General features: G+C 57.2%; 1 protein-coding gene across 1 annotated transcript in view; it reads right to left on the minus strand.

Annotated features, from left to right (window-relative positions):
• LOC132337080 (collagen alpha-1(I) chain-like) overlaps positions 1–21,722 on the minus strand; it is an 87,499-nt gene that overhangs the window by 20,218 nt on the left and 45,559 nt on the right. Inside the window, exons 7-29 of the mRNA XM_059865219.1 lie at positions 20,145–20,394; positions 19,758–20,074; positions 16,423–16,467; positions 15,361–15,480; positions 11,627–11,665; positions 11,455–11,508; positions 10,715–10,768; positions 9,597–9,704; positions 8,415–8,468; positions 7,706–7,759; positions 7,548–7,592; positions 7,274–7,327; positions 6,694–6,738; positions 5,863–5,916; positions 5,723–5,767; positions 4,896–4,949; positions 4,561–4,605; positions 4,012–4,065; positions 2,891–2,935; positions 2,306–2,359; positions 1,562–1,669; positions 434–487; positions 187–240 (exon numbers count right to left, since the gene is read on the minus strand). Of these exons, the coding sequence (XP_059721202.1) occupies positions 187–240; positions 434–487; positions 1,562–1,669; positions 2,306–2,359; positions 2,891–2,935; positions 4,012–4,065; positions 4,561–4,605; positions 4,896–4,949; positions 5,723–5,767; positions 5,863–5,916; positions 6,694–6,738; positions 7,274–7,327; positions 7,548–7,592; positions 7,706–7,759; positions 8,415–8,468; positions 9,597–9,704; positions 10,715–10,768; positions 11,455–11,508; positions 11,627–11,665; positions 15,361–15,480; positions 16,423–16,467; positions 19,758–20,074; positions 20,145–20,394 (1,806 nt within the window). The remainder of the gene's footprint in view (positions 1–186; positions 241–433; positions 488–1,561; positions 1,670–2,305; positions 2,360–2,890; positions 2,936–4,011; positions 4,066–4,560; positions 4,606–4,895; positions 4,950–5,722; positions 5,768–5,862; positions 5,917–6,693; positions 6,739–7,273; positions 7,328–7,547; positions 7,593–7,705; positions 7,760–8,414; positions 8,469–9,596; positions 9,705–10,714; positions 10,769–11,454; positions 11,509–11,626; positions 11,666–15,360; positions 15,481–16,422; positions 16,468–19,757; positions 20,075–20,144; positions 20,395–21,722) is intronic.

The raw sequence follows: 21,722 nt of genomic DNA on the forward strand, positions 1-21,722 counted from the left end.
AGGAATCACCAAACCATCCCTCTGCCAGCAGCAAAGCTGCACATTTGGAGGAAAATCTTGTGCCTGAAGGATGTGCTCTGCCCCAGCACATCCCAACCAAGCAAGGGATGTTTCAGTCCAGGCTTGTTTCAATCCCCCACAGCCAAAGCTGCTCCAAGATCCAAATTCCAGCACCCTGTTAGTTACCCGGGCTCCCCGAGGTCCTGGGCTTCCCTTGGGGCCATCAGGTCCTTGGCATCCCTAAAATCCACACAAAGGAAAACACAGCCATTGGAAATCTACAGGGGCATGCCATGCACAGGGAGGGGGTCAAGAGGCTGGAGACCCCTGGCCCAGGATGGTGCCCCTGGGAGCCTGGCAGGGTGGGCACATCCCTGATGGCCAAGCAAGGCAGTGGGCAGCCCCTGGGAAAGCAGCAAATTCTGGCACTGACCTTGGGTCCCTCGCTGCTGTTGAGCCCTGCAGGGCCAATCTGACCTTCTTCCCCCTGCCAGGAGAGAGGGGAGGAATCATCCAGGGAAAACACAGCCCCAGATCCTGGGGGAGTCACCAGCCTGCTGCTGGAGTAGGGAAAAACACTGCCAGTGTGACCAGAGGTGACATTAATAAATGGCACCAGCTGAGCTCTGGTGGGAATGGGGACTTCCCCCACCCCCCAAGGCTAAAAAACCAGGCAGAAATAAAAATCTCAGCAGTTTGGTATGGCCCAAAGCAACACATTTGGATATTTTTGTTTCCTGGTGGACAAATTAAAGGCAATTCCAAGGAGTGCTGTGCCAAGGCTGCTGCCTGCTGTGGATGCCAGCCCCTGTGCCAGCAGCGCTGCCTGGAGGGGGGACAAGGCAGGAGAGGATTCCTGCTGCATCCCCAGCTCCTGAGAGGTGGGAGGAGCTGTTACTCATCCTGGAGAGCCAAAGAGCAGACCCAGGAAAGTATCCCAAAAACCCTGGGGGTGGGAGGGCAGCCCATGCAGACTGGAGAGGTGGGTGGGAAAATAATTCTCCTTTTCCTGAGAAGCTGGGCATCACTAGGGATCAGCAGCCAGCCTCAAACACGGGGCTGGAGGTGGCTTCAGTCTCCCAGAGAGCTCCCTCAGAGCACACACTGCAGGAAGAAGCATTCCCAAAGCCCTTCAGGCTAGCAGCACAGGCCCCAGGAGCCTGGCAGGAGTCAGAGAGGGGCACAAAATGAGCAATCCATGAACCCTCTGCTCCCAAAAGCTGCAAAGGAGCTGACCCAGAGCAGAATCCTGCTGGGCTGAGGCAGCTGGGGAGGACTGGCAGTCCTGTGCCTGAGCCTGCTCTGGCATCAGTGAACCCAGCAGAGAATTTTGGGGTGAAGAGGTGTGGAGCAGGCAGAGCACAGCGCGCTCTGGGTGCTGGGGGCACCTGCAGCCCCAAGGCTGGGGCTCAGGGTCAAGCTCCCCAGTGCTCTTAAAGGGATCCCTTAGGAGAGTTCCCACAAATCAGCACAGCTTGCCCCCCTCAGGGCTGTCCCCATGCTGTGACCAGGTCACACGTGTGCTCCCCCCGTGACACTCCAGCCCAGCAGTGGCACTCACGTCTGGTCCCCGTGGCCCTGCAGCCCCTCGGGGGCCGGGGAAGCCCTGCAAGCCCCCCTGGCCCCGGGCTCCTGGAGGGCCTTTTGCTCCTTGTGCTCCTCGTGGGCCCTTGGAGGAACAAAACACAGAATGTCACAAAGCAGGGACAGCGATTCCCTGATCCACGGGCAGGAATTCCCCTGGAGAACCCATCACTGGCATGGGGGAACACCCCAAACCTCCTCCCCCAGTATCCCTGGGCCACCAGAATGGGGAAATTCATTGTTGAAACAGCCAAAGTGAGATGGAGCTGTGAAGGATAGATCAGGTTGTGGGATCAGCACAGAATGAGCTGCCTGGCTGTCACAGACCCCCAAACCCAGCAGGGCCCAGGGTCCTCGGGCAGCCACAGCCACCCACAGCTGGGTAAAGCACATCTGGGCAACAGAGGGAGCGGCTCCATGAGCTGTGCCCATTCCCTGGGGAGCCTGGGCAGTGCCAGCACCCTCTGGGGGAAGAACCTTGCCCTGAGCTCCAGCCTGAGCTGCCCTGGCCCAGCCCCAGCCGTGCCCTGGCTCCTGTCCCTGTCCCAGAGTGCAGAGGGCTCTCATTCCAACACCTAGCCTCTCCATGTCCCCTCCCCAGGGTGACCAGGGACCTCCAGGTGGCATTTGGAGGCACCCCAGCCTCTCCATGTCCCCTCCCCAGGGTGACCAGGGACCTCCAGGTGGCATTTGGAGGCACCACAGCCTTAGGAATCAGTACCTTGCCTCCTTTGGCTCCCAAATCTCCCTTGGCTCCACCGGGACCTCGGCAGCCCTGCAGGAGCAGCAGCAGGGCAGGTTACAGAGAGAAACCCCTGGTGCAAGCTGGGATCTGATCCTGGCACCAAATAAAGGGAATTTTGCCCTGTTCCAGTCAGGGCTTTCCTCTGGATGGGCCCCTCTGACCTGGGAGCAGGACCTGCTGGATCTGGCTCCAGGGCTCTTGGGTTCAATCCCCACCACACCAAGCCCAGCAGCCCATGCCAGTGCCAGCTCCCAGCTGGTGGTGGCACCTCTGGCACCACCAAAACAATGCCAAGTGTCTTATCCTCACTGCTGTGTCCCTTAACTCAGGCCAAAGCATTCCCACTTCCCTGAGCTCCCAAAGGCAGGTGACACCTCAGGGCACTCCCAAGCCTGAAAATTCCAGCAAAAGGAGCCCAGGCTCAGCTCTGCCTCCCCAAACAGCTCCAGCTGGCACCTACTCAAACACCAAATCCAGGCACACATAAAGAACACAGAGCCACAGCTTAGGGCTGCTCTGATCCTGCTTCCAAAGCAGGATCCCATGGATGCCATCACTCACCTGCTCTCCTTGGGTGCCTTTTGCACCTGGCAGGCCAAGAAAACCCTTCAGAGAGAGAGAGAGAATGTAAGTTTAAAAATAAAAACACAAAGGGAAGTATTGCATGTGCTCCTGGAGGTGACAGCCCACCCACAGCACAGGGATGGCATGGGCTGGGAAATGGGGGCACCACTTTGGCTCTGCAGGGATGCTCCTGAGATGCCCCAGTGGGATTTGTTCCCCAAAAAGGGACCAGAAGAGTCACACGCCCTCCCAAGGCTGCCCCTGAGATGAGGGTGAGGTCCTTGTTCAACTCCAAATGCACCCCCACATCCCACCCCACACCCCTCACCCCATTCCAGCCCCAGTTCTCAGCTCTGTGGGTTGGGGTCCCAGGACACAGAAAGGGACACCTGGGCCAGGCAGGAGGAAGGTCAGGCTTTGAAAAAGGCACCTGAGCACCCAGACCCCTTGGGAAAAGGGTGTCCCAGGGGAGGGATCAGCAGGGCTGGGCCATCTCTGCTGATAAATCCACAGGGAAAGAATAAAAATGGAGGTGCCTGAAAGCAGGAGGGGCAGAGGAGGCCTGGGAATGAGGAAAGTGCCCACAGGGACGTGGCTGGCATCTCCAGCAGCCCTGTGGGAAGCTGGGGAACCAGGGCATTCCCTGCAGGATTCTGTGGGGCTGTCAGGGGGAGGATGAGTGTGGCCACAGCTCTCTTCCCAGACAGCAGCAGGCACAACTTCCCAAGGATTTTTCCTGGGAAGGCAGTGAGAAGTACAGAGAGAAGAAGAGAAAACAATTCTTATCTCTATTCACTGCTCCTGTTTTTGCACATGTGGAATGTGTTATGGAGATTGTTTACCCAAAGTGATTTGTCAGTTGGACACTGGTGAAAGTTGGTTTGAGGGATTGGCTTTGAACCACTCAAAGCTGTGTCCTGGCTGTCTCAGACAGTCACAGGTTGTCTGTAGTATAGTTTTAATATACTATTAATGTAATATAATATAGTTGAATAAAGCAATCGTTCAACCTTGCGAATCGTGGAGTCAGAGCACATTATTCCCTGGCTGGAGGATCACCTGTTTCTACTACAGTTGAGAGCACCCCACATCCAGCCACCCCCTTCCCATGCACTTACCCCAGGGCCCTGCTGTCCCAGCTGTCCCCTCACCCCAGGGGCACCAGCTGTACCCTGCAAGAGGAATCCTGGAATCACAGACTGTCCTGAGCTGGAGGGACCCAAAGGATCCCCCAGCCCAGCCCCTGTCCCTGCCCAGACCCCACCAACCCCACCCTGGGCATCCCTGGCAGTGCTGCCCAAAGGCTCCTGGAGCTCTGGCAGCCTCGGGGCCGTGCCCATTCCCTGGGGAGCCTGGGCAGTGCCAGCACCCTCTGGGGGAAGAACCTTGCCCTGAGCTCCAGCCTGAGCTGCCCTGGCCCAGCCCCAGCCGTGCCCTGGCTCCTGTCCCTGTCCCAGAGTGAAGAGCTCTCATCAGAGCACCCAGCCTCTCCATGTCCCCTCTCCAGGGTGACCAGATGGCATTTGGGAGGTCAGCTGGAAGTGCTGCCCCCTCTCCCCTCCAAAAACAAAGACATGGACCCCCTCAACCCCACATGCCAGGTCCTTCTGGGGAAATCCCTCCAACCTGGGCTTCATCCCCACCAAGGTCCCAAAAAATGCTCTTACTGTGTCTCCTTTGGGACCAGAGGATCCCTCCAGCCCTGCTGGACCCTGGGAAAAGCAAAGGCAGGAGAAGAGGGATGTGGCTCTCTGTCCTGCTCTGTGGATGAGACCCCAGCCCACACGAACCTGCCCAGGAGCTGCCTCACACCTCAGGGACAATGTCCTCACCCAGGGGCACAGCCCTTCCCACCCACCCACTCCTGGGGGCCACAAGGACCCACAAGGACCCCCAAGGTCAAGGATTTCCCATCCACTTCCCAAATACCTGGGGGACAAACCCCAGCAGCTCCTGGAAGAGACCTGGGGGGATGCACCCAGCCCAGGACAGCCCCACTCACCTGAGAGCCCCTGGGGCCGGGGGGGCCACGCCGGCCCTGCAAGCCCTGGGGTCCCTGCAGAGGGGGGACAGGGAGCTGCCATTAGGATCAAACCCTCTCCTGGGAATTCCCAGCCTCTGAGGAGCTCCAAGCTCCAAGCTTATGGCACACAAAGGGCTACAGAAAGGATTCCCACCCCTGAGCCAGCCTTTTGTGGTGGCTTGGGATCACATCCCACTCCAGGCTGGGTGAGTCCAGGACAGCCTCCCATCCTGGGACACCCCCTTCCCAGGGCACCCATCCCAGGACACCCACCCTGGGACACCCCATCCCAGGGACCAACCCTGGGACACCCCATCCTGGGACACTCCACCCCATCCCATCCAGGGACATCCCATCCAGGGACATCCCATCCAGGGACACCCCATCCCAGGACACCCATCCCAAGGTATCCCATCCTGGGACACCCCCTCCCTGGGATACCCAACCCCTTGACACCCACCCTGGGGCACCCCATCCCAGGACACCACATCCCAGGACATCCCATCCTGGGACACCCCATCCCAGGGACCAATCCTGGGACACCCCACGCCATCCAATCCTGGGACACCCACCAGGGTCACCCCTCCTGAGACACCTCATCCCAAGACATCCACCCTGGAACACCCATGCTGGGACACCCCATCCCATCCTGGGACACCCACACCAGGACACCCCATATTGGGACACCCCATCCCAGGAATCACCTACCCCGGGACACCCCATAGCAGGACACCCACCCCACACCAGGACGCCCCACCCCGGGACACCCACCCCACCCCAGGACACCCCATCCCAGGGATCCCTACCTTGGGGCCACGGGGCCCAGCCATCCCAGGAGGCCCCAATTCCCCCTGCAGAGAGAGCAGAGCAGGGCAGAGCAAGGCTGGGGTGAGAGCAGTGACCCCAAAATCCCAAAGAACAGAGGGTGGGCAGCGGTCACACCCACCTGAGAGCCGTTGATGCCTCGGCACCCCACGGGTCCCGGCTGGCCGGGCTCGCCCTGCAAGGCAAGACCCTCTCAGCCCCACAGGGGAGGTGGGACAGGGACTTCTGAGCATCCTGGGGATGCTGGGGGGTAACTGGTGAGTTTTAACACCCTGGGTCCTTTTGCAATCCTCCCCCCGCTAGCAGGGATGGTTTTAACCAAATGCAGCATTTTTAGGGGTAAAGGAACATTTTTAGGTGTTAGAGGAACAAGGGAGGAACTCAGTGGCACTCTGGGCAGCAGCAGCTCTGCTGCCTGAGCTTCCATCTGAGAGGAACAGAGGATTTGTCCTTACAAACAAGCTGTGGTTCTGCTGGTAGATAAAACCAGCACTGGGAGATAAAAGAAACAATGGGAAGGATTCCACTGATTGATGAATGGAAAAAGAGATTTGCTTTTACAAATAAACTTTAGGTTTGTTGATAAATGAAATTAGACATTGAAAGATGAGAGAAACAATGAGGAAGAAGAACCCCTAAATTCCATAAGAATTAAAAATTAAAAGGGAGGGTTGTACATTAGAGGGAAATCTCTGGTATCAGGTGTTTTGGAAGCCTGTATCTCTCAAGTACTTCAACCAAAGGGGAAAGAGGGAAGGGAAATGTGGCTGGAAATTGGGATAAAAAGGAGGCTGCATCCTCCAAAAATTTGAGAGACCCCAGGGGAATGCCCCACGGCCTCTCCCTTTATTGGAATAAAGTAAAAGGACTCCTCTGTCTCCTTTTTGGCATAAACCTCTGGTGTTTGTGGATTAATTTTCCTAACACATCTGTATCAAACCCTGAGACTCACCATGGGACCAGCACGGCCCGGGGCACCCACTGAGCCACCTTCTCCCTGCAGCAGGAGAGAAAAAAAATGCCATTCTTTGCTTTGATTCTCTCCTTCAGCCCAAATCCCCCCTTTTCTTCACATCATTTTCACATTTCTTCACATCAGCTGCTTGATGCCCCCTCGGACATTTGCTGACCAACCCCAGCTCCCTTTCATGTTGCAGAATCCATCCATTCACCACCAAAACACTTCAGTTTTCCTTTCAAATCCTTTTCCAGCTCTTTTCTGGACAGGATGTCCCCCAGTTATGTGGGAGCACTGAGCTGACTATCTGCTGAGAGAGCCTGGAAAAACCAGGTGCTGCCAGCCTGGGATTCATCTCAGCTGGAGGTAGCCACCTGAAATAAATCCCAGTGTGCTCTGGAAAAGCTCATTTCTCTTCATTTCTCCTCATTCCCAGCCAGAACAGGGATGGGAAATGCTGGAGGAAATGCCCCAACGTGCCTGGATGCAAATCCCTGCTCAGACCCCTCTTCCCAGGGGGAATCCCCAGCTCCTGCACCCCTTTGGGTGGCACAGAGAAGGGAAACGCACTCACCTCTGGCCCTGCAGGACCCTGGAAGCCCATGGCACCCTTCAGCCCCACCAGCCCCTGGGAGAGAAGCCAGGAGTGAGGTGTCAGCACCCTGAGGTGACACTGCCTTTGTCCCCTCCCTCACAGGAGGGGCAGGGACACCACAGAGACCACCAGGGCTTTGCCAGAGGCAGGAGAGCGTGGGCTGGAGCTTGGGGACATCACAGAGAGGGACAGGGGTCAGCAAAGGGCGTGGAGGGAAGGGTGTGAAACACCTCCAGCTCCCCAGGGGACTCACCTGGAGCCCTGCAGGACCTGGCAGCCCATTCTCTCCCTTCAGCCCCTGGAAAAGCCAAGAGCAGCCTGAGTGATGGAGGAGAGCAGGACCTGGGGCTGGGAAGGAGAGACCCCTGCCCACCCTGGCAGGGCTGTGAGGGCAGGGACAGCCACCCTCACCTTCACTCCCTTCTCTCCTTTGTCCCCAGCTGGTCCAGGGTCTCCCAAGAAACCCTGAAATGGAACAGGGATGAAATGGGAACAAGGATGAGCCCCAGCTGGGCCACCAGGAGTTAAAATGTGGCTGCTGTGACTCAAAGGACACAATCGGGGTGGGACAGGAGGATGGGGACCCTCAAGGTTGTGCTACATGGGGCAAAGCCTGGCTGCTGGTGCCCAGCAAGGTGTCACCTCCCTGCAGCTCCTGGTGTCACCCACAGCAGTGACACAGGGCTGGCACATGCAGGAGGACACAAAGTGTGGCCCAGAACGTGGTCTGATAACCCACGTGGGACTGCTGCTCCAAAAAGAAGAAATTAGGTCTCAAACCTGCCAGGATGATCAGACTTTGAAGGAGCCCAAAAATCTCCTGGGCAGCTCTAAAAATGCTGGCCTGAAGAAGACTAAGTGATGGGAAAATTAAAAAAATTAAAGGGTGACAAACCACCAGCATTCTCTGTTTTATGGACATTTTCCATCCTGGCTGCCAAAGCCCTGGATGAGCCTGGGGAGGAGCTGCAGGAGCAGTGCTGGTCCCAGTGGAATCGGTATCAAAGGTGCTGGGGCTGGCACTGCTGGGGCTGGGGCTGGCACTGCTGGGGCTGGGGCTGGCACTGCTGGGGCTGGCACCTCATTGTGCCCATGGCTGTGCAAGCCAGAGCCAACTCACCTCTTCTCCCTTGTCTCCAGCCAGCCCTCGGTCACCCTGGAAGCCCTGGAGGCCCTGGGAAGAGGGAGGAAGGAGCAGGGCAGGCACTGAGGAGCTGCCACCCGTGCCCACCCTGCTCCCCACCCTGCTGCCTGTGGCATTCACATTCTCTGAAAAAGTCCCTTTGCCCAGGGTTTTTCTCCTGGGAAGCTGAGAGGCCTCAGAGAAAAGGAAAACAATTCTGATCTCATTTGCTTCTCCTGTGCTGTGCTCATGTGGAATGTGTTTGGAGATTGTTCACCCACAGGTGATTGTTCCATTGCATTCTGCTGGGAGTTGTTTTCACTCTTTGGCCAATCAGGGCCAAGCTGTGTCAGGACTCTGGAGAGAGTCACCAGTTTTCATTATTATTCTTTTTTTAGCCTTCAGCATCTTTTCTGTATTCTTTAGAACAGTATAGATAGTATTCTTTAATATAATATAGTATCATAAAATAATAAATTAGCCTCCTGAGAACATGGAGTCAGATTCATCATCCCTGCCTTTGTCAGGGCACCCCTGCAAATCCAATACCTGAGAGCCCCAAACTTTGCAGCACCCTCCAGTCCCTGGCCTCTAAACCCTCTGAGCAAGTCCCAGGCCCAGGGGCATTGTCTGTGTTCCTCAGGGATTGCTGCCAGGGCTCTGGACAAGGGACCAAGGAACCAGAATCCTGGACTGGACACTCTCCAGACATTCTGGAATTACTCCCATTTCTTGGTCACCCTCCCAATTTCGAGCCCTCAAGGGCTCAGAGCACCCTGGTCTAGTGGAAGGTGTCCCTGGCCATGGCACGGGGTGCAATTAGATGATTTTTAAGGTCCCTTCCCACCCAAGCCATTCCAGGATTTGCAGTTATTTTCCATGAAGAGCTCCAGGTGCAGCAGCCCAGCCCTGCTCAGACCCACCAGACCCAGGAGCTGCAGCTCTGGATATCCCAGTCCTTAATGCCTGTGTGGGATGCCCCACAACCCTTTTATTCCTAACAAACCTAAACCTCGAGGCACTAATCCAGGCCTGCCTGGTTTTGGGGCTGAGGAGAATCCTAAAGGAGGCAAGAGAAGGAAGAGCAGCTCTAGGAACTCCCTGTCTCCAGCCCAGGGTTTGGAGCTGCAGCTTCCCCTGCTCCTGAGCCTCCCCTGGCCCTGCCTGCCCACGGCTCACCTGCTCCCCTGGCAGCCCCCAGGGCCCAGGTTTGCCATCCAAGCCAGGGAAGCCATCAGAGCCGGGGTACCCCACACGTCCTGGCAGGCCCTGGAGCCCGGGTTCCCCCTGGGGAGAAAAATCCAAGCATGGAAAATCAAAATATCCACATTAGGAAAGCAGTAAAGGAAACGCTGAGCTCTGGAGCTGGGGCAAAGCTCTGTGCATCCAGGGGCAGGTGGATCTTTCCAGGTTCTCCACCAAATCCCTGGGATAGCTGGAGCCAGGAGTTGTACAGCAGGAAGCAACACGGAGGGAAGGGAAGAAATACAATGAGAGAAGGTTGAGTGAAAGCTCCTGCATCAGCTCCTGCCTCAGAGCCATTCCTGATCCTGTCCCACGTGCAGGGGTCAGAGCAGACCCACCCCAGGATCCATGTCCTGCTAAAGCTTCACCTTCACTCCTGAGCCATTCCTGATCCTGTCCCACGTGCAGGGGTCAGAGCAGACCCACCCCAGGATCCATGTCCTGCTAAAGCTTCACCTTCACCCCTGAGCTCGCTGCAGCCCTGAGTTCAGGCAGGCTGAAGGGCAGTGTGGAGCAGAGCTGCAGCCATCTGGGAGAGGGGGACATTGCTCTCCTCTCCTTGTACCCACAGGGCACCTGAACCCCCCAGGGAGTGAGCTGGGCAAGCCCAGGGGAGTTGGGATCCCTCAGGATCCCCATGGAGGGGCACAGGCAGAGCTCACCCATCCTATGCAGAGCTGGGGGGTTCTAGAGGGTGACAAAAGGGCTTTGGGATAGCTGATTTGGGACACCTGTCTGGGAGAGCATCACCTGGAGCTGTGCAGCACCCACGGCTGTGCTGAGCTGTGACTGAGCCATCCCTGGGGCTGCAGCACAAGAGGAGCAGCAGGAGAATGACTTTGAGCAGAGCCACCCCTGCCTGGCACAGCAGGGAGGGGACCAGGACAGCCATCCCATCACTCCAGACCATTCCCAAACTGTCCCCAAGCCCATCACGACCCTCTCTCACCCAGGCAGGGGCCGATCCAAGGGGGGCAGGGGTGCTGAGGGTGCCAGGGCAGCCCTGAGGGCACACTGGGGCTGTCCCAGGTGTCCCCAGAGCCCTCACTCACCGTGTACCCCCGCTGGCCTTTGTCCCCCGGCTCTCCCGGCGCTCCGCAGGGTCCCTGTGCACAAACAGGGGCTGAGTCCCCAAGGTGTCCCCCTGAGTCCCCAAGGTGTCCCCCCAGGCTGCCCCGAGCCCTCTGGAGGCTGGCAGGACAAGCAGCAATGCCCAGAGGGTACCTTGGGAAGGGCAGAGTGGGAGGATTCCCATCCCTGGCACCCCCACCCTGCCCACCATGCCAGGGCAGGTTTGGAGTCAGCAGCAGATCCATTTCTCCACTGCTGTGGCTCCTGATGGCATTTCAGGACAGGGAATTTTGCTTTCTTTGCCTCATGGCCAGAAGGGGGGGAAGCATCACCCCGCAATGCCAGGGCAGTGGGCACGGGGCTGGGATCACCCCCACAGATCCCACCCCAGCCCCTCCCTGCCTTGCTTTTGTGCCGCTGGGAGGGATCCACGTGGTCCCTTCCCCAAAAACAAGGGCTGGAACCTGATGCCCCAGGAAAAGCAGCCAGCCCTGCTCAGCTGGCAGAGCTGAGGGCTGCCAGGACAACCCTGGGAGTTGGATATCAAACATCCCGGGTTTCATGGGGAAGCAGACAAGAAATCCATTAGGCTGCTTTGAAACCCAATCCCAAAGCCCCTAATTACAGCCTGAGTGCTTGGGACATCCACCCTGACAGTGTCCCCAGGGCAGCCAGGGTGGCAGCAAGGCCACCAAAGGGACAGCAGGGCTTTTGTACTTACAGGTGCTCCTGTTTTCCCAGGATGTCCTGGGGGTCCAGGAGCTCCAGGTTTTCTCTGGATTTAAAAAAATAAAACAACAAACACTGGTAAAACCCATCAAGTGCTTGGAGCAAGGAGAACTCAGCTGCAAACAAGGAAAAATCCAAAGTCAAGTGAGCAAAGCAGCACTCACCGGCCAGCCCGCCTGCAGGAGTTGGTAAAATGATGATTGCTGGAAGAAAAATGAGGGGGGGGAAGCAAAATGTTAAACAAAATAATTCCAAATCCCTTTTTGCTGGCTTTAAGGATGTTCTTCTTGTCTTGGGAAGATGCAGCAATGAACCACTTCTTTAATTAATTTATTAATTTCAGACTGTGTGCATGCAAGGCATGGGAGGAAGGACAAGATGAGGATAAACTGCAGGGAATAAGGAACTACTTCAGTAGAAAATTAGGCAGAGCCCACTTCTCCTGGGTTTGGTGAAATTCAGCTCCTTCATGGGTACCTGCAGCCCTGGGACACCAGAAATGTTTGGGATATGGAAAGGTCAGAAACGTGGTGGTGGTGAGCACAGGCACTGCCACGTTTTAAACTAAAATCAGCTGGTTTGACCCTGCAGGTTACTCCAGGTGGGGAAGCTCCTCCAGCCTCTGGAAAATCCAGAGGAGCAGATCCCAAGAAGGTTTTCTCCTCTTGCTGCTCCCAGCAGCCAAATCCTGGATGCACTTCCAATTTTTCCAAAGAGCAGATGACCACAGAGAGGGGAAAAGCCACCTGAAAGGGCCAGGGTGGATTAATCCCATCCCAACCAGGTAATCCCATCATATTTCCAAAGCAGCAAAAAGGTCCTGAGACCACCTGGTGCAGCCTCCTCTCTGCACACTTCCAAGCCAGGTTTTCCCAAATTTTTGGAGGTGTCCAGGAAATAAAATGTCCATCTCCAGCTACCAGCAGCACAGGGAGGCAAAAACCATCTTTCCTTCTCCTCCTCCTCCTCCTCCTTCCCACGGTGACCCCAGACCTGCAGTCCAGGCAGCTCCTCCAAATCCTGGCTCATATCAATGGCTAAAAAGTCCCTTTCCTTACCCATCCTCCCAATCCCAGGCAGCTGGAGGGGCAGCATTCCTCTGTTCTCCCCAGTTTCAACCTCGAGGGCACTGGGAAACCCCTCCTGTCCCCTGCCCCAAGGATCTGTCCCCACTAGCAGTGGGGAAAAGCCAAGGAACTCATGAAGGGAAATAAACCCAGAGCTTTGAACAGCTGGAAATATTCCTAGCAGTGGGCAGCACTCTGGGGGAGGATGATGGGTGGCATCCCTGCTCCTTTCAGGCTGATCCCAGATTGATTTCCCTGGCTGGAGGGGTGCAGCCCCTGACAGGAGCATGTTCCTCCTGCCCAGCCAAGTTCTCATTTCCCTCAAAATCCACTCCCCAAACTCCCTGGAGGAGGCTGGAGCACAGCCAATGCTTTTGCCTTGTCTCAGGAATCAGTGAACTCCAATTCACTCAGGACAGGATATTATTTCATCCAACCTTTGAAAAAGAGGGGAGACAAAATCCCACGTGAGACTTGGATTTCAGAGCAGCAGATGCCAGGGAGGGGCAGGGCAGTTAATGGGCTCTGCACTTCCAGCAGGAACTGTCAGAGCTCTGCTGCTGCTGCAGCTCCGGGAGGGGAGGGGAGCTGTGCTCCTGGAAAACTCCAGCCTGGGAGCAGGGCAGAGGGGCCCTTCAGGGCACAGGAACCCTTCAGCAGCCCTGGGGGCAGCAGCTCAGGCCTGGCAGGGCAGCTTTGCCTGCCCCTCCTGTGCCACCCTCTGCAGTCACCCCATGGCCACCCTGTGCCACCCTCTGCAGTCACCCCATGGCCACCCTGTGCCACCCTCTGCAGTCACCCCACGGCCATTCTCACCCTGTGCCACCCTGTGCAGTCACCTCCACCTGTGCCACCCTCTGCAGTCACCCCATGGCCATTCTCACCCTGTGCCACCCTGTGCAGTCACCTCCACCTGTGTCACCCTCTGCAGTCACCCCATGGCCATTCTCACCCTGTGCCACCCTGTGCAGTCACCTCCACCTGTGTCACACTCTGCAGTCACCCCATAACCATCCCCACCCTGTGCCACCCTCTGCAGTGACCCCATGGCCATTCTCACCCTGTGCCACCCTGTGCAGTCACCTCCACCTGTGTCACCCTCTGCAGTCACCCCATGGCCATGCCCAAGCTGTGCCACCCCCACTGTGGCAGATGCCAACCCTGCAGTGGCAGCACATCTGTAAAAGTTCCCTCTTTTTCTCGAGGATCAGTTTTTCCTTTCCCTCTGAGGTTCCACTCAGGCACCACTCCCCAGCCTGACCTCCTGTTTCTAAAGGACAAAACCAAAGCAGTCTGGTGCAGCAGATTAAGCTCTCCAACAACTGTGGGAGCTCCAGCTCTCCTTCCCAGCACTCTGGGACTGCCCCACTGCTGAAGCAGCTCCAGAACAAGCCAGCAGCAGTTCCTGCCCTCCAGCCACTCTGAGACAACTTCTTGGCAAAGCCAACATCTGCCAACACATGGGGAACACAAACACAGCACAGGGGCTTGGGCTGGAACCACGGCGGCCTTGGGCTGCTTTTCCTCCATTCCTGTTCACAACAAAGGGAAGGGAGTGGGAGAGGCTGAGAGCAGCCCAGCAGCCACAGCAGCTCTGGGACAGCCACCACACCCCCTGTTTTCCCAGCCCACCCTCCTGCAGTGTCCCTGAGCCTGAGGGGCACCTCCCCTGCCCTGCATTTCCATGGGCTGAGCCAACACAAACCCCAGGATGCCTCGAATCCCCCAAACCACAGGGATCTGCTCCATGGGAGCAGCAATGCCCCAAACCACAGGGATCCACTCCTTGGGGGCATCACCCCAAACCACAGGGATCCACTCCTTGGGGGCATCACCCCAAACCACAGGGATCCACTCCTTGGGGGCATCACCCCAAACCACAGGGATCTGCTTCTTGGGAACAGCACCCCAAACCACAGGGATCTGCTCCTTGGGGGCATCATCACCAACCACAGGGATCTGCTCCTTGCTGGCAGCATGGCCCCAAACCACAGAGCTGTGGGGGCTGCCAGCCCCATCCCCAGAGCAGCCAGTTCCAGCCCAGCCTTATCTCAGCTGAGATTAGCAAATCCCAGCCCAGGGCTCTGTGTTTTCCTGCTGCCGCTGGCAGCACCACTGGGGTCATGGGGCCACAGACACAATGGCCCTGGGTGGCTTTGGGGTGACCCAGGGCCCCTTCGGCAGACACTGCCTTCCCCTGAGATGGGCACGGGGCCAGCCCTGCAGGGACCGGGCCAGCACAGAGCCAGGGGACAGCAGAGAGCCAGTGGGGACAGCACAGGGGACAGGAGACAGCACAGGGGACAGCACAGAGCCCAGGGGACAAGAGCCAGCACAGATGTCCTGGTGAGTCACAGGGGACAGAGCGACAGGGCACGCTGATCCCATTCCACCCACAGAGCCACCCCCAGTGAGCTGCACCTCCCTCCTTGGCATGGCCCCTCTGCTCCCAGCTCTCACCCAACAATGAGGAATCTCAGCCACAGCAAACCCTGCCTGCCATCCCATCCCACCCCATGCCACGCCATGCCACCCCATGCCACGCCATGCCATGCCATGCCATCCCATCTCAGATCCCATCCCATCCCAGATCCCATCCCATCCCACCCCATCCCATCCCATCCCACCCCATCCCATCCCATCCCATCCCATCCCATCCCATCCCATCCCATCCCATCCCATCCCATCCCATCCCATCCCATCCCATCCCATCCCATCCCAGATCCCATCTCAGATCCCATCCCAGATCCCATCCCAGATCCCACCCCAGGGATGCAGGGAGCTGCTGGGGAGGTGTGAGTGCAGCACTGCCCACTGTGGCTGTAACTCACCAGGAACGACTGCCAGTCCTCCCTGGAGTTCCTCCAGAGGACGATGCTGGGGACACCGGGGGTGCCAGCAGGGCCAGGGTCACCTGGGGGGCCAGTCCTCCCCATGGCCCCCGGGTACCCCTGCAGGGACAAGGGCAGCTCCTTAAAACCAGCAGGGATTCAGGCCCCAGCACAGGCTGGACACCGAGCCAGGGCCAGGTCTGGGCAGGGAGGGCAGCCCGGGGCTGGAGGACAAATGTCCCTGCAGTGACTCCATGGATATGAACTGGGGCTGGCTTTGGGACACTGCAGGGTCCCCCCTCCAGGAGACCTGAGCTGAAGCTGCTCCATCTCCCACTGAGAGCTCAAAGGGAAGAGAGCAGCTTGTGCAGACAGCTCAGTCACAGAATCAGAAAATATCCTGAGCTGGAGGGACCCCAAGGATCCCCCAGCCCAGCCCCTGGCCCTGCCCAGCCCCCCACCAACCCCACCCTGGGCATCCCTGGCAGCGCTGTCCAAAGGCTCCTGGAGCTCTGGCAGCCTCGGGGCCGTGCCCATTCCCTGGGGAGCCTGGGCAGTGCCAGCACCCTCTGGGGAAAGAACCTTGCCCTGAGCTCCAGCCTGAGCTGCCCTGGCCCAGCCCCAGCCGTGCCCTGGCTCCTGTCCCTGTCCCAGAGCAGAGATGGGAGCTGCCCCTCGGGAGGAGCTGCAGCCCCCTGAGCTCTGCCCTCACTCTGCTCCAGCTGAACAATCCCAGAGCCCTCAGCTGCTCCTCACAGCCCCTCCAGACCCTTCCCTTGTTCCTCTGAACCCTCTCTAATAATTCAATGTCCTTTTTTATATTGTGTTGCCCAAAACTGCCCCAGAACTCAAGCCTGGCTTAGTCCAGAGCTGAGCTTAAAGTACCAACCAAACCCAGTTCTTTCCTCCTCCAAACCCACAGACAGAGCCACCACCCTACAGCTCCAGGAGCTCCCAGTGCCCTCTGGATGAAAAACCCCCAAACCAACCCAACCCATCGGCGGTGTTTGCCCCAGACCCTCCACCCCCCACTGGACACCCCCTGGTTTTGTGGGTGCTCACTTTGTCTCCTTTGGGTCCCACCAGTCCCCGCCGGCCAGGACAGCCCTGAAAGGCAAAGGAGAGAGCTGTGACCCCAAAGGGACATCCCACAGAGACTGAGTGACCCCAAAGGGACACCCCACAGAGACTGAGTGACCCCAAAGGGGACATCCCACAGTGACTGAGTGACCCCAAAGGGGACACCCCACAGAGACTGAGTGACCCCAAAGGGGACACCCCACAGAGACTGATTTACCCCAAATGGACACCTCAGAGAGACTGAGTGACCCCAAAGGGGACATCCCACAGAGACTGAGTGACCCCAAAGGGGACATCCCACAGTGACTGAGTGACCCCAAAGGGGACACCCCACAGAGACTGATTTACCCCAAATGGACACCTCAGAGAGACTGAGTGACCCCAAAGGGGACATCCCACAGAGACTGAGTGACCCCAAAGGGACACACCACAGTGACTGAGTGACCCCAAAGGGACACCCCACAGAGACTGAGTGACCCCAAAGGGACACCTCAGAGAGACTGAGTGACCCCAAAGGGACATCCCACAGAGACTGAGTGACCCCAAAGGGACACCTCAGAGAGACTGAGTGACCCCAAAAGGGACATCCCACAGTGACTGAGTGACCCCAAAGGGACATCCCACAGAGACTGAGTGACCCCAAAGGGGACATCCCACAGTGACTGAGTGACCCCAAGGAGAGATCCCACAGAGACTGAGTGACCCCAAAGGGACATCCCACAGAGACTGAGTGACCCCAAAGGGACATCCCAGAGAGACTGAGTGACCAGGGCCACAGCCCCAGGGAAGCAGGGACTGAAATGGCTGATTCAGAGCAAACCAGCAGTTTCCTGTCCCCAGGAAATACCCCAAAAACCAGTGTGGGGTGGGAAGAGCCCCCTGGCATCAGCAACTGAACTGTGCCACCCTGCATACCCACAGAAACTCCCCAGAGCAGGCAGGGGAGCAGGAGAACATCTCCTGACACCTGGAGAGGACAGGCAATGTGTTAGAAAAAAAAAATCCCCTAAAGTTGAATCACATCCACACTCCAGTAGGTGTTTGGACAAGGACAAAAATATCTGCTGCTTTTAACAGGTGGAAGGTGGGATCTGGGTAAAAAATGCACATTTTGGCCAAGGGCTGACCCCACCTCAAGGCAGAACCAGCCAGGTGGGAGATCCTGGCCCTTTGGGGTGACAGCAATTCCCTGTAAGCTGTTACCTGGCAGCCTCTGCCTGTGTCTGCTGCAGCTCTGACGGCTTCAATTCCAGACACCAGCTTTGTTCTGAGCCTGAAGGTCACCAGGTCTGAGCCCACAGAGCTCCAGGGCTCAGTTCCCTCTCCCTGGGGGCCCCAGAGCCCCCCTGCCCCCCAGTCCTCAGGAGCAGCATAGGACAAGAGACAGCTGCCAGGCTGGGGACACATCTTAAGGCTCTCAGTGCCACCACTGAGCTCCAGTCCAGAATCCCAGCCTGGGTTGGGCTGGAAAGGACATTAAAAATCATCCCATCCCAGCCCTGCCATGGCAGGGACACCTCCCACTGTCCCAGGTGCTCCCAGCCCTGTCCAGCCTGGCCTTGGGCACTGCCAGGGATCCAGGGGCAGCCCCAGCTGCTCTGGGCACCCTGTGCCAGGGCCTGCCCACCCTCAGACAAAAGACTTTTTCCTAATATCCCATCCAAACCTGCTCTTTTCCCACGCTGTTTTTCCAAACTCTTTTTCCTGCTCTTTTCCCATTCCCATTGTCCTCTCCCTCCATGCCCTCAAGAGCCCTTTCCCAATTTTCCTGTCAGCTCCCCAACTCCTAAAGCTGGGCTGAGCTCTGGGACCAGTGTTTCCACCCAGGACACTCAGGAGCAAGGACACAAGTGCCATCTCCAGCCTTTCTCCAGGAGAGGAAAGCAGTTCCCCTGGCTGGGGCCCTCCTGCAGGCTGACAGCAGGGCTGTCACACGTCGTGACGTTTCCTCTGCTCCTGGGATTTTTTCAGCCTCCAGCATCTGTTCCTTTTGCCATTTTCTTCTATTTTTGCAGGCAAGGGAGATGGCTTGAGGGGGAAGTTAGCAGGCCTAAATTTAAACCAAGCCTGGCTCAGGGATGATGGATTTAGTGCCAGGTCCCTCAAGCACAGCCATGGAAACAGCCCCGCAGGATCCCCCCAGCCCCAGGCAGAGCCCACAGATCCACAGGGAGGGAAGGAAAGGGAAGAGAAGGTAAAAGGGTCACTTCGATGGGGAAATAAAAAAAAAATTTCTAAAGAAATTGATAAGAAAATGAAACCAAATGAGGGAAATAATTCTGGCAGAATAAACAAACATGGAAAAATATTTAAAAACATTTTTCAGCTACTCCTCAATGAAGACTCCTCTAAAGATTTTTCTATTTCAAGTTTACATTTTTTTTTACAATTTTCCTTTTTTTCATCCTCAATGAAGATGTGACTCCTCTAAACATTTCTCTAGCCTAAATTTACCTTTTTTCTTTTTCTTAATTTCCCTTTTTTCATCCTCTACAACAGCTGAATGACTTGAAAAACAGTCAAAACTTATTACAAGATCAATTCAGTGCTCTGCTTTGAACTTGGCATCAATTTTGGGGTGAAGAAACCGAAACCAGCTGTGTCCATGGGTGGGTGGAGGGGTTTGTGTGGGGACTGGAGGAGATGGCTTGGTGCCCTCTGATCCCCTCAGCCTAATTCTGGGCTGGACCAGTGTGAAATAAAACCTCACAGTGTGACTACATGATTTGAGACCACCTCTAGAGCAAGGAGGACAAGGCTATCATCTTCTCTCCAGTTTGCAGGGAAGTTTCTCAAAACTTCACTGAATATCAAAAACCTTTTCACAAGGTCAATGCACGGCCCCACTGTGCCTGCACAGGCAGAACATTTCCCACCCTGGACAAGGTTACTCATCTTGGAGAAAGTTTTCCACCCTGGAGAAGTTTCCCATCCTGGGGAAGTTTCCCCATCTTGGAGGAGGTTCCCCATCCTGGAGAAGGCTTTTCACCCTGGGGAAGTTTCTCCATCCCGGAGAAGTTTCCCCATCCTGGGGAACATTTCCCATCCTAGGCAAGGTTCCCCACCCTGGAGAAGGTTTCTTACCCTGGAGGTTTCCTATCCTGGGGAAATTTTCCCCATCCTGGAGAAATTTTCCCCACCCTGGGGAAGGTTCCCCACCCTGGAGAAGGTTTCTTACCCTGGAGGTTTCCTATCCTAGGGAAAGTTTCCCCATCCTGGAGAAATTTTCCCCACCCTGGGGAAGCCCTCCCTGTGCATCTCCCCTATCTCAGCAGCCCTTCCCCACCTCCCAGCCCTCCCTCTCCTCCTGCACTCACCGGCAGCCCCGGAGGTCCCGGCAGCCCCGGTGGTCCCGGCTTCACACAGCCCTGGGGTGCCACCCACAATCCAAGAGGAGGCTCCTGGCCACCCAGCCCTGCCCCTGCCCTGGGGGGACCTTTGGGAAGGTTTCCTTTGGGAGCAGCCCCCCGATGAGCAGGGGGGGACTCCTTGGGGAAGGGCTCCGGGCGGGCTTTGCCGGGCGGGAGCCGCCGCGTGCCCGCGGCCCCTGACAGCTTCTCCGTGGTGATGTTCTCCTCCCGGGGCTCTGGGCCATGCTCCTTCTTGGCTGCTCGGGGGGGCTTGATGGAGGCTCCTGGGTGGAGGAAGTGCTGTCAGATTCCCAGGAATTGTGATGGAGAAAAGGAGGAAAATCGTGGACTCACCTGAGGCTCTCCTGAGCGCTGGCCTGCCGGGGACTGTGATTTTATTGTAGGTGGAGTTCAGCAGCTCAAAGCCTTCATCCTCGATGGAAAAGCTGCCTTCCTCCTCCTCCTCCTCCTCAGCTGATGGCATCTCGTGAGCAAGGAGGGAAGCCAGGGCACTCCCATCAGGCTGGAGGCTGAGGTGTCCCTGGGTGTCCTCCCACGGCCAAGGCAGTCCCGGGGCAAAATCTGAACTGGTGAGTCTGGAGTCCTGAAAAAGGAGAAGGGAAAGAAATGAAGTTTGAAGGGTTCACTTATTTTTTCCCCCTTTCCTGCTCAATGGGCTGCCCAGGGAGGTGGTGGAGTCACCAGCACTGGGAGTGTCCACAGAATGAGGGGATGTGGCACTCAGTGCTCTGCTCTGGGTGACAAGGTGGGGATCGGTCACAGGCCGGACTTGATGGCCTTGGAGGTCATTTCTAACCTTAATGATTCTATAACTCCTCATTTCCCACATGCAGGAATGCTGCTGGGGGAACAATGCAGGGCACAGCTTGTGAGCACCAGGCAGGAGCCCTCAAATTCTGGGACGGCTCATCCAGAACGAGCAGGACACTGCACCCACCTGCAAACCAAAACTCACCTTCCACCAGGGACACCGGGGCACCCTGGGCCAGGGCCTGCCCACCCTGCCAGGGAACAATTCCTCATTCCCCATATCCCATCCATCTCTTCCCTCTGGCAGTGGAAGCCATTCCCTGGGTCCTGTCCCTCCATCCCTTGTCCCCAGTCCCTCTCCAGCTCTCCTGGAGCCCCTCCAGGCCCTGCCAGGGGCTCTGAGCTCTCCCCTGAGCCCACAGCCCAATGACAGAAATCCAGTCTGGAGAGCAATCACTAAAGAGTTCCAGCAGATGTATAAAGTGACAGCAGGGATCAATGTGTCCCCTCAGCCTCTGGATTCTGCTGTTCCTGCACATCCCAAGGCTCCTGGTGTTCTCCTGGGGGAGTGGTGCCAGCAGGTCAGAGGGGAGCTCAGAGCCCCCACCACACAACTTCCCACTGCAGCAGCTGCAAACCTCCGAGGGCTGGGAGGGGGAGACAGCACAGGGCCAGGAGGAGCCTCCTGGATGCTTCCAGCCATTTAATTTAAGGCAGTGACTTGCACAGGGCTCTCTCTGACCTCAGCTGTCACCTTGAATGGTCCCTGCAGGTCCCAAGGGCTCTGTCTGCCCTACAACCTCCAGCAGAGCCCAGGCACTGCCCTTGGATGGGGAGAAACTGCAACGCTGGAGAAATATCCACACTCAGCACCCAAGCACTGACTGGAAAAGGAATGAAACTTCAGAGCTCCTGCATTTCAAAATCCCACCACTTTCCCACCCAGCACCACTGAAAGCACCTCAGGCTGGGCTGGTGGGTGTGGAGGTCCTGGAGCTGCTCTCCTGGAGCAGCTGCAGCATTTCCAGAAGCTCCCACGGCCACCAGCCCTGCCTGGAGCCTGCTCCACACCCCTCCTTGCCTCCATGGGGACAGGGACAGCACATGGCACCTGGAGCTGGTGGCACCAGCCCTGCCTGGAGCCTGCTCTGTGCTCCCCCT

The sequence above is a fragment of the Haemorhous mexicanus genome, chromosome 21 (assembly GCF_027477595.1).
Source record: "Haemorhous mexicanus isolate bHaeMex1 chromosome 21, bHaeMex1.pri, whole genome shotgun sequence".
Classification (NCBI taxonomy): Eukaryota; Metazoa; Chordata; class Aves; order Passeriformes; family Fringillidae; genus Haemorhous; species Haemorhous mexicanus.